Source organism: Salminus brasiliensis, chromosome 3 (assembly GCF_030463535.1).
Source record: "Salminus brasiliensis chromosome 3, fSalBra1.hap2, whole genome shotgun sequence".
NCBI lineage: Eukaryota > Metazoa > Chordata > Actinopteri > Characiformes > Bryconidae > Salminus > Salminus brasiliensis.
Window position 1 is genome coordinate 38,611,201 of NC_132880.1, and position 12,687 is coordinate 38,623,887.

Genomic DNA, 12,687 nt, shown 5'->3' on the forward strand with positions numbered 1-12,687 from the left:
CTGTGGGATTTTTTTATTATTATTTTTTAAAATAAACAATTGTATCTTACTTGCCATGCTACGATTGGTGGTTTTAGATGCTAGACAAACGACCTTGTCCTGTCAAAGCAGGTGGCTCATGGCCATGTTAAATGGTGAAAAACACCAGACTGTAGTGATAGGCAGAACTTGCTTCCGAGACTAATTTGTCTTAAACTCAGCACTGCATGTCACATTTAATCTGAACCAAATATCGTGTCAGCTGTTCCCATAACAATGAGTCCTTTCAGCTGGTGCAGCATGCTTCCAGAATTTTCAATTAGGTTTCATTTGTGCTTATTTCTTAACATACTCATTAAACAGGAGGCAAGAAGAAGACCTCACTGATGTTTCCATCTGTTTTTCATTTGCTACACAGACCTGCTGGCTTCAGTAGATCAGGATTTTACCGTTGTTTAAGCACCCCAACTTTAAGGTTCCAGAGAAGTCATTTATCAAGTATTTTAAGTTGTTCTCTCATGTATAATTATTATGTGACTTTGGCTGGGGCGAACAGTGGCCCACAGGCATGATGTTTAGCCTAGCCTAGCTTAGTTCTGTACCAAACAAACAATACAAACAAACATTATTTTTTGTATTTATTCCGTAATGCATTACTGGATAGAGTTTGCTGTTCAATCTGAGTCCTCTTGGTGAGCTTGCTAAAGAGATTGTACTCAGTCAGCCCTTCTCCCCTCTCTCGCCGGACTAGCGCTCCGGTTGAGTCTTTTAAGTGCTCACCCGGCAGCCGTAACGCAGTACTTTAGGCTGTTGGTCACCCGCTCTCTCTAGCCAGCCGTAGCATAGTGTCCTGGGCTTATGCTCACTCTATCTCTAGCTAGGCTATGCGGTACCTTGGGCTCTCAGTCGATCACTCTGACTGGGCGATACAGTACCTTGGGCAATCGCTTACTGTCTTTGGCTGGGCCACACGGTACCTTGGGCTGTCAATCACTTTCTTTGGCTGGGTGACTAGATACCCTGGGCTGTCACTCACACTCACTCTTGGGCTCTCGCTCGATCACTCTGGTTGTGCGATGCAGAACTTTGGCTCCTCCTTTGCTCTCTGCAGTATTTTGGGCTTATGCTCGCTCTCTCTAGCTGGGCTATGCGGTACCTTGGGCTCTCAGTCGTTCACTCTGGCAGGGCGACACGGTACCTTGGGCTGTAGCCCACTATCTCTAGCTGGGAGATGCTGTACCTTGGGCTTCACTTGCTCATTATAGCCAAGCGACGCAGTACTTCAGTGATGTGGTGATTGGCGCATGTAGCAACCCCCTAGCTTCATCGGCTCCACCTGGTTGCTTTTAGACTCACTTCCCTATTCTTTCAAAGTAGCTGTTGTATTAAGACTCTAGCTAGCTAGGCTGGGGGTATGTAAATACTGGGGGCATATATATATAATGAGCCCGGGCTGTGACATACATACCAGTTTTGGGGTTACGGTAACTGTTTTACGCCTCTATTTTAGTAATGTAGGTTTTGCTTTTGAAGGGGGACACAAGTGTTTGAGGTGCACAATATTTTACCATGTTTTACATTTTAAATTATGTCCTCAGTCCACCAAGTTCATTCATGGTCACACATGCTGTTATTTGCTAGCTATACCAGGCATCGCATAGTCTCAGAAAGCCTTTCATTTATGCAATTTGGGTAAAGTGGAGTGATGTTCAAAGAAACTGGGTGATTGCGTCAAGGCTCTCACACATGCACAGATAGGGGCTAATAAAAGAAGTTCTAGTATGAATATTCAGTGGTCTTCTAGCCCTTTTTGTATGTAATTGTGCCTGTTCGAGAACGAGAGAGAGTGGTATGGCTTTTCTCCTGCTATTGTGTGAGGTGGGCTCTCTACCCTTCTCTCTAGCCCTAAAGAGCAGCACTAAAAATACCCCTCAAACACTCCATGTCTTCATATGTCTCATTCCATTATTGCCCTGCTCACCTTGAGAGTAGCACACATAGCAGGGGGATCCTTCAACTGCAACTAGACGTTCAGCAGGCATTTTCCCAGCTGTGTAGAGTTTACTGATTGAAATGTACAGATATAATCGTGTACTGTGGCCATAAGTAGTTCAGATTTATATAACTGTTCCTCAGTGTTCATTTTTTTTTGTAATTAGGCCACCAACCAAAGAATGAGAGGATTACTTGGTCTCCTGCAAACTAAGCCAGCTCCTGGCAAAAATAGAAGCTAATTAAATGAATTTTTGTGCAAGTGTCAAGGCATACAGTAACGGTGGAAAGGGAGAATTCTAGAGTATGTTTCATAACAATGTAAAAAGACCCACATAAACTCTTTCCCTCTGCCTGACTGTTCTCTTCTCAGCTGATGGTAATCCTGATCCCCTGTGATGATAGCTTACAGTAAATACAGAGGGCTGTAGGCTGATGGGCTCCACTCCTGTACCTCCCAGTGAGGGAGACCTGCCTTCACTGGGATTAGAGTGGCTTTAGCGTTAGCCAGCCCACTCCCCACAGCGCTGAAACACGCAGCCATGCGGTTAATCCTGCTGCTCATTTCTCAGCCTGTTCACACGAAATGAGCAAAAGTTTCACACCAAGCCTAGTGGAACAGGTGGGAAAATTCTCTGAGGTCCCCTGTAGAGGAAATAGTGGGAAATTAGAGATTTGCTGAGCGTGACAAAGGCCCTGTGATAAGACCGGACATGAAAGGGATTGGGCCAAGAGGTCAGAAATCTTATCTGTCCCATTCTGTGCAGCCAGATGTGGAGAGTCTCATTGTTGATGGATGGATGGTTGGGTGGATGGGTGAATAAAGCGGTGGATGGATAGATACAGTAAAATACACAGACATTTTTATACACCCTTTCTAATTATTACTGGGCAGTGAATGGAGCTACTTTAAGCCCCACTTATTGCTGACATCACTTGGTGTTCTGTTTTTTTATGATATCTATTGCTATTAGAATGAAGTCGAGCAGAGGTCTCTGTGGCGCTGGAACTTTATTGAAGGCCTTTGGGAGGAGTTGGAGAGGTGTTTGTGATCCAGAGTTAATCCTCCAAATATCAGGCACCTGACCTCACTAATGCTCTTGTGGCTAAATGCAATCAAATCCTTATAGCAGCGTTTAAACATCTAGTATATATATTTCACAGGAGGGGCAAATACTTTTACTGCAGTATAGGAGGTTGAGAAGGCGAAGACTGGGGGACAAATTTCATATTAAATATAGGATTTAGAAAGAAATGTTGAATGAGCATGTGTCTACAAACTTTTGGACAGACAGAGATGGATATCTACAAAGATCTAGAAAGAACTTCTATTTAGAAAATAATTAGAAAACTACAACAGCAGCAGAATAACTGCAATAGCTCTGCTTTGCCAGGCCTCCCTAAACAGACCACCCCAATTCTGTCTGTGGTCTTTAAAGCACACTATCAGCAAGATGTGAAATGTTGTGTGAATGTTTTAAGGTCATATTGAAAATCCTGCAGGAGAGGAGAACTATAGCATGAAAATGCTGAAGATGTCGATGATTATGTTTAATGTATGCATTTTGGGTCTGTGTAAACAGAGAGCTAGTTCCCAGCTGCAGCTCTGCCTCAAACCACTTTTGGTGGTGAGCCACTCCTGAACCATTCTTTTAAAGGGCATCAGTGCTGAGGTCCTGAACACTCACCTTCTGGAGCAGCTCTCCAGGCATGCAGCCTCAGGCTCTGTCCCTTTAATGCAGCTCAGCGCAACGCACTGACGGGAACTGGGCCGGAGTGGCAGCCATTCAGACCAGCACCCCAGGCTTTTCTCTTGTGCCACAGAGGAGATTTGGTCTTAAGCCTCCACAAAAAGCCTCCCCTTTTAAAGCGCAGTAAAGACACGGAGGTAGAAGAGAGTCCCTATTGGAAGCAGGAATGTATCAGTAGGAAGGATAACAACAGTGTAGTGATTGTGCATAGCTCAGGCGTTAGGCAGATGAATAAGGGTATGGGAACGCTCATTGGCAGCCTGATTTGGCTTGTACTGCAGCATCTTTTTGCACGGACTGAATGATGCAGCCGCTTGGTGGATCTGGCCGTGAACAAGCTGCCGGATGCAATCACAGCTTCAGTGTGATGTGTTTTGGAGAGCAAGCCAGTGCAAATACTGAATAGTAGCATTTTTCAGCAAAAATCGTGTCCGCCATCACCCCAAAATAACTGCACAGATTTCTGCCTCATCATCCTTCTTTCTCTTTTTTGGAAGAGCTGTAAGTCCCTCTGATTTTGTGTTGAATCATTTGGTTTTCAAGGTGCAGAACAATGTATTTGGGTGTTTTTGAATTGTTGTTAAATGTATAAATAGTACCTATGATGTTGTTTGGGGTAAAATAAGCCATGTTACATGCCTATTTACCATCCTGTTATATACTGCTTCAGAACGTAACTCGCTGTTTTATCCCTACTAAGGTGTTGTAGGAAAAAAAGAAAGCTCTGCTTATTGGCTGGTTTATGGCATAGATGGCTTGCAAAAGCCCCATTATAATAGCATAGTTTACCACTGTGACAAAAGTTAGTTTGGTAGTCCAAAGCTAGCTACAATCTTCTCAGCTTGCTACCACCACTGTTCCCAAAACTGCAGAGGCTATTCAGAGTCTTACCAAATAGCGTTGCTGTTCTCCGGTTGTGTCCTCTCTGCGCAATGTGCTGTTAGCAAGCTGAGTAGATCGTAGCCAGTTCTCAGGTGTTCCCCACTTGCTACCAGCAGATTTGGTTTTCTCTGGTACTTTTCCTTCTGATGTGTGTTGAGCTCTAGTTTGGCAGTCAGCTGAGATAGTCCAGTTTGTTTTTTGAGGGTGAGAACAGTAGAGAGAAGATATGATGAAAGGCCAGCAAGAAATAAGTCCTAAAGACTGCTATCCATGAGTTGTGACTTCCCTTTCCTTTGCAATCCTTGTATTTATTTTTTATTTTTTATTTTTTTCTTCTAAGAATAGCAGTGCTCTTTTGTGACAGGGGTCAGAAAAATAGCCTCATCATGCCCTGACTCCATATGCCAACTGGTGGCTCTGCCACCCAGTCTAAAATAAGCCAGCTGGCTGAGCCCATGCATCTGAGCAGGGTTGTGCCTCCTGTGCCTTTTGAGAATACACATGGATGAATGTCTGCTGCTAACATACCGCTCCAGTGAGGAATGGCATGTGGTAGAACATTGCAATGTTGGCTAGTGGCACATATAAGTGTTCAGATAACTGTAAAGAATGAGTTGTAGGAGATGAGTGTTTCCCATCCAAGGACAACTAAACAAGTCAGTTTAGATGTGAATGTTTACTGGTTGGTCTGAGTGTGTCTGTGAAGAGAGGGGGAGAAAGATGCTCAAATCCAAATCCATCAGCTGGGGAACAGTAACAGTAATGATGCAGTAATGAGAGGGTTTGGATACTGTACGTTTTCTTTTTAATCAGTTTGTCTTTAGTTTTTTTTGTGAATCCAAACCTCCTGTAAATGCAGTGTCTAATGAGCAACACTAACACCTAGCATATTTCATTTTTATGCAAAATTTCTGCAGAAAATATATTTTGCTCCTGGTGTTTATCCTGGAAAGTACTATACTGTGTTTCTAATCCGATCCACCTGATTCATACACTCTGGTTGGGCAGTATAACTGTAATAAGGTTTACCACCTTATTTAAAAAATAGGACTCAGTGAGAACGATATTTTAAAATTCTGACATGTATGACGTCTCAGATTTCTGTTCTATGTCTATCTAGGTGGGAAAGCAAACTGGATGTGGTATTTGCTAGTTTAACAAACTACTTGAGTCATTCCAAATAAAATGGAGATCAAGCAAACCTGGAGGAACCAGTTTGCCAAATGTATCTGAAAACAGCCAAAGGCACAGATAGAAATGCATCCGACAAGCACTTATATCCAGAAATTAGATACCCTCCTTCCCTACGTGGTTCCTATAGATACATTGTGCTGGTTAAGCTAACATTAGTGAAGTTACGAGATGCAGATCGGCGATGGCCGACGTTTTGCTCTCAGATGTAAAACTTTACTGTTTAAATGTGTGTGATTTGAGCCTTAGTTAGCTGGAACACAGTACTGTGGAGTTCAGTTTGCTAGGTAGCTTGTATTTATCTAAATCTAGCTATGTGGTACAACTCCAAACATGACATAACCTGTTGCATTTCAGTTTTCTGTCCCTCCCACACAAGTTGATTCACTTTGCTCTCTCAGACATGGAGGTTTTTAGCATGTACATGTGCAGCAGTTAAGGTAAAGGTGCACATATTCGTCACTGTCCTATGTACCACGAAATGTGTCATCCACATTTTACCCATCTGTGTTAGTGAACACACACACACACACACACACACACACACACACACACACACACACACACACACACTAGGGAACTAGGGGCAGTGAGCACACACACACCCTGAGTGGTGGGCAGCCAACTCCAGCGCCAGGAGGGCAGAGAGGGTGACTGGCCTTGCTCAAGGGCCCAACAGTGGTAACTTGCCCAGCCTGGGTATCGACCCCACAACCCTGTCATCAATGGCCCGGAGCTCTGACTGCTGAGCCACCACTGCCCCGTTAGTCAGAATAGCTGCTGCACTGTGCTGTGTGGCACTCGTTGGCTCTGCAGCTGAGCAACTAAAGCAGAGGTTAGTGTAACGAGTTGGCTACTAACCCACCACAACAGAAAAGACATCTTTAATTTCAGCGTTCTGCCCTTTCACCAGCAGCTGCTTGGTTTCAGTCATTCTAGTATAAATGTTTATATGTGGGATTTCACACTTATCCTGCACAGTGTTCACTTAGTTGTTACCCGTGTGAGCAAACTGTACTTGATAGAGATGATGAGATTGATTGTGATAGTTTTGAAATAATTCAGATGAGAGGGCACTAAACTGATGTGAACGTAGGAGCATTAGCTACTCCCAGCCCCTGATAATAACGTAAACTACCGTAATATTTGGAGGTGGTATAAAAGTAAAAAGTGGAGACCGCCCAACCCAACAGTCAGATACTTGTGAAAATTTGATTGACTTTGCAGCATGATTGAGCACTTGTGGTGGAGCTGCTAGAGTTATTATATTGCACAAATACAATTTATCGCAGAAAGGCCTATGACCATCTTTATTATTCAGTAACTCACCGACTTCTTTTTTGGTAAGAACATTTTCGGCCTGCCAGCGGGCCATAGACTGTTAATAGGGTTAATATTACTATACCATCAGTAAATACCTTAGCTTGTCTAGAAATGCACATTTAAATTATGTCCTTGAAGGTGCCCTCAAAGTGTGATTTGTATTTACAGCAGTGGTGTAAAAGGGAATTACACTCCCCAAATGTATCAAACATTTGCAAAATCTATCTATCATTTTCATCTTTCATACATGTGGCCTACAGCTTTCTCTAGGACATGCTGAGAAAGTCCATGTGTCCATGTGGTGCTTTTGTGTGTGTGTTACAGGCATGGCCATAGCGCAGCTGACAGACGTGGGTGGGGCGGAGCAGAGTGAATCCGATGGGCGCGGTACAGTGTTCAGTGACAGGACGGGCATGGTGAAGGCTGCCCGAATGCTGCTTTCCTCCGTCACCAAAGTGCTGGTGCTCGCAGACCGCATCGTCATCAAGCAGATCATCAGCTCCCGCAACAAAGTAAGAATCATCCTGCTACCTAAAGCATACACACCTTTATCTTCTTACTGAGAATACACACCGTGTTCTCCATATCAGTCATTATGTTACACCCTGTAACTCTCTGGGCTCTTATATAGTTTTATGTATGGACACACACACACAGACACGCGCGCACACACACACACTGCTTATTTCACTTTCAGATCTTATCATTGCATGGGAATAGACATTGAGTCCAGCTTCTTCAGAGATAATTGAAGAGAAGCAGTGCACCTATCTTGACAGGGCAGCAAGACCTGTTTTTACTGTCAAAATGAATAAGTGTGTGTGCGCGCGCACACTCAGAGCTGGAGCTAATCACGTCCAGTTACTGCTGTTTGGACAGACCGGCAGCAGAGCAGCTCTCCATTAAAGAGGAACCCAATTGAATTTGTCCCTGTCCAGGCCTGATAACGCCCACCACTCGCTAGAAGCCTCAAATAGCAGCCACTTTATCTGTTTCCCTAGTCCAGTCCTCCTGCGCTGCTTCTGCTCGCTGTATCTACCCATTCGAAGCTTTTCTCTCAAATTCTGAGACAGTTTTTTCTTCGTTTTTCCTCTTCATATTTTCCACTTAAAACATTTGACTGTTCTTGCTGTGATTTTGGTAGATCAATATTTGAATTGACATTTCAATCGTGTAATGTGGAGCTTACAGCCTGTGCCTAAATGTGTGATGATATGGCTAAGTCAAGTCCTGTTGACCTGCAGCTACACTGTTACTATGAGATCCTTCTGTTTCTGAGACCAGGCGTTCAGAGGCGTTCTCATTTTTAATAGACTGCGGGACTCCAGACAGCTAGGGGGAGTATTTTGTGATAGTTTTACGCCAAATGTATGCAATCAGCCAAGACATGGTTGGTGTCTGAAGGCTAGCTTTTTTGTATCCACTGCTATATTTAAATTGGACATGAGAGCAGTCCCAAAAGGACCTAGTAATTTTAATTTATTTAAGCTCAGGCACACCCGTCTATCTGCAGAAGAGCTCGGAAAAGGCCACCTAAAGTAGAAAATAGGGGTGTAACAGTACAAATAATGAGACAGGATTCAGGCGGTTTAGTTTTACATAAAGAGGAGAATAAATGTAATTTTACCGATGGATGGCTGTTAAATTTATGGCCGGTTCACACAGGGTAAGAAATCTTAGCATAAACGGCTGAGATGGGAGTGGCTACTGGACTTACACACTGCCGCCACATGAAATTTAAAGTTTTAGGAAATTAGCAGAGCGACATGGCGTATTCAGACAGGACTAAAACACTGAGAAACTGAGTAACAATTACATTACCCCACCTCCCCTTGTAAAACGAATCCTGTCCGAATAGGGCTTATATCTGCAGTGACTGGTTGTTTGCTCTGTAAAACATCACTGAAAATAATGCTGATAGTAAGGGTGATCAGATACAGAGCAGACAACTGATGCCAGCTCAGTTTCTCAACGGCTTCGTAGTGTTAAGATCATCCTAAATAGAGTGATTGTTTCTTGTGATGCTTAACAGCAGTCTTTAATTTGTGCTGAGAAGGAAACCTGTAGCTGTAAATATAGATCAGAACAATCAATGTAGAAATAAACAAAGCATGTCTAAATATTAATGAACAATATTCATTTAAAATAAAGGTTGATACAGGTGGGTCCTGGCATGAAAACGTTTGGGAACCCCTGCCTTAAGCTGTAAGCCATTAGCAAGTTAGCAACATGCTCTGCTAAGCTTCGCTCAAGCTGATTGATGTCTGAAATGACGACGAAAAAAAACAAAAATAAATAAAAATGTAATCATGCATTCAGGGGGTTTCTATGCTTTTTATTCCCCCTGTTGTTCCAAACTCCTACCGTAATGTTCAAATCGTAGTGTGAACCGAACTGTGAATTCTGCACACTGTTATGGTGATTAATAAGAATCTCTTCAGCCAATCATACTACTTACATTGTAGCTACACGATGAAAAGACTCACTAGAAAGGAAACACCAAGACTGCTTCATGGAAAGGAGGCGTGTGACATAAACAAAACAAGCGCAGCTATTGCGTGTAACTGAGATATAAGATAGGAATGTGGAGGTTGGTCTACATGTCAGGATCCACTCTCCTATTTTTTTGTTTCTCAAAAACAACACAAGTTCCACAGGGCACGAGATGAACATAATGTTCTGATGTGATTAAAAACACTCTGTAATACTCTGGCGTGTTGATCAGTCTTTACACATGCATGAAGAGCCGGCCTTTAACGAGTCTTTGTCCTTGAGTGAATTTTAAAGGATTAGCCCGTTTAATGTGTAATGCAATATCATAAATGTAATGTTGTGAATATGTGTATGTATATGTATGTTCTTTCAGGTGCTGTTGACACTGCAGCAGCTGGAGCAAGTCAGCACCTTTCAGGAGTTTGTGCAGATCTTTAGTCAGTTTGGTAATGAGATGGTGGAGTTCGCCCACCTTACAGGAGACCGGCAAAATGTGAGTCATCTCGCTACCCCAAACACACACTTAAAACACGGCACTCAACCCAGACACACAACTCTCGACTTGAAACGAAAGTGTGTGTAAACAAACTTGCCACATAGTGAAAAGAGAGAAAGGACCCATAATTGACTTTGAGTCTTGGTAATTTTGGTGTAAAGTAATGAACACTATTACTGATGCCGATATTTGAAAATAGGGTCAAAGCTTAGTAAATACATTACAATAAATTCACAGAATTAAATTATAAGAGAGTAAAATGTATTAAAAGTTAAATTGTACAATATTGCCAAAGAACACCTGGACAAAGACAAGGACTACAGTTTTTTTTTGCCCTGGTGCAGTCTCTTTCTGATGGTTCATGCTGCACGTTGACATCACTAGACCTACAGGTAGATCTTGCCACAGTGGATGACATTTTAGGAATGTTTGAGACCCCTGGGCTGAACTTGCTAGGACAGCCTGACCCTGCTGTTGGCAGTTTTAAATGTTCTCCAGTAATCAGTTATTTAGCGGACAGTGGAACAGCTGATTTTCTAATTGTTCTGAGATCTTTTTAAATCTCTTCCCAGAATCATCTGCATCTACAGCCTTCTGTCTGAAGGCCTCAGAGAGCTCTTTGGATCTGACCATAGTGATCCTACTCACTTCAACAATCAAGAGAAAACTAAATGCCTGAGGTTTAAATAAGACTAAATAAGGCTCCTCCAAAATCCTCTCTAACCCTGTTTTAGTCGTCTGATTCTAATTGTAGGCGTTTTAAGTTATAATAAATATGGAGGTGTTCTAACTTTTTCAACACAAGAAAACTGTGTTTCAATTTGATTAAAGATTGTTTTACAAAGACATTTGTTCAGTTCATGTGATTTAGTTATTTTACCTCCATCTCTCAATCAAATGCCGATATGTTCCTACTGTATGATCCTACTATGTATCGTTCCAGTCAGCAAAGTCACAGTGAAGAGCACACAGCGTCAGAGAGCAGATAGGAGAATCTTATTTCAAACCGGAAGCTTCTGCTCTGCTAGTCAGTGTTTCACACACACATCACGTCTCTATCTGTCTCACTGCAGAGCTATCCTGCCAATCTGCTGCTGCCCCCATCTATTCAGTTTTATAAAGGGGAATATAATACCAGATAATCACATCTGGTTTTGTGAGACAGCCTAGAAGAGAAAGCTCAGACAAACATAAACACGCGCAGATGTACAGACACATACAGCATCTCAGCTGCTACGGTCTTCCTACAGAAGCTATAGTGTGCTACAGAGATTGAAGATCCTGCCAGAACGTTTCTGTTGAATCTGTTCTATCTCTGTTGAAGCAATTGGGAACTGTGGTTGTGCACTTTGCTTCCAGGCTTCTTGGTCCACAGAGCCCCCAGAAATATGCTGTATGCATACGCAGGGGCCCAAAAGCTCGGTTCCTTATCAAGTGACCATGTTTTTGTGGTCAGGGGGTGGGACGTCTGATTCAGTCAGGGCAACACAACTGGAGTAGAGATAGAGCAATGGGCATGCACCTCATAGCACCTTGAACAAACCGCTTTATTGAGAGAGACATTTCTGGGCTATGAACCAGTTTTCCGATAAGCTTTTAGGCAGCTCCTGAACAACGTATAGCAGTGCAATCTTACTCACATTTCCTATCTGTCTCCCAGGACCTGAAGGATGAGAAAAAGAAGGCGCGAATGGCTGCAGCCCGTGCGGTGCTGGAAAAGTGCACTATGATGCTCCTCACTGCTTCCAAGGTCAGTGCAGAGCAGGAATACCACCTGCTGTTTTAAGTGCAGTTTGATCACTGTTGGTTACTAACCCTGTGCACCAAATTTACACTTTTATTCACAGCCTTAAGAAATGCACTGACTATAATTTTCTTGGCTGATTTTTAACCTATGACTGAGCCGATTCCAATTTTATGTCTTTAAGAATCATAAATGAGCACATACAGTAACATTTTTATTAATACTATAACATATGTAGAACTGTGTGTATGAACATTTTCCCCCCTAAATACACTCCTAACTCATCCAAACACACTTACCAGAGATTCTACTCCATCAAGTTTAAAAATGTTCAACCCCAGCCGGAAGGCTCCGCTCATCATGTGTAATTTTTAACAAGCTTACCAATAAAGCAAGAGTTAAACCGAACCAGAGTGAATGCAAAGATGAATGGTTTCAGCCATGGTGGGGGTGTGGCTGTGTTTGTGCCGCTAGCGCCCTTGCAAAAAGAAAATGTGTATTAGACTGATTCTGTTCCGTATTTTATTATATGCAATATTTACATAATGTACAGCATATACAGAATATGCTTCACATTGAAATAGGGTGAGTTTGCCTGACATGGGACCCCTGAAATAGATCATGTTATGAAAGTAATGATACAATAATCCACTCTTAGGAAGTGTCCTAATCTAACCAAAAGAGAAAATAACAGAAATGTGTGTGGTTAACTCTTCTAATAAATACATTCAGCTACTTTATGTTGCACTCATTCTGACACACAGCTTGTCTAGCATTGCCAATTGAATTCTCTGGAGCAGATAAACATAAACCTATGGGCACCATGCCTAATACCA

General features: G+C 42.6%; 1 protein-coding gene across 3 annotated transcripts in view; it reads left to right on the forward strand.

The window, feature by feature from the left end:
- The window catches only part of ctnnal1 (catenin (cadherin-associated protein), alpha-like 1), a 72,561-nt gene that overhangs the window by 37,337 nt on the left and 22,537 nt on the right, over nucleotides 1–12,687 (forward strand). For 2 of the 3 annotated variants that reach the window (XM_072676070.1, XM_072676072.1), the window contains exons 3-5: nucleotides 7,443–7,630; nucleotides 9,985–10,104; nucleotides 11,768–11,857. In XM_072676070.1, the coding sequence (XP_072532171.1) occupies nucleotides 7,443–7,630; nucleotides 9,985–10,104; nucleotides 11,768–11,857 (398 nt within the window). Of the gene's footprint in view, nucleotides 1–3,744; nucleotides 4,224–7,442; nucleotides 7,631–9,984; nucleotides 10,105–11,767; nucleotides 11,858–12,687 lie in introns of those variants that run through there. The other variant, XM_072676071.1, reaches the window with a different exon arrangement.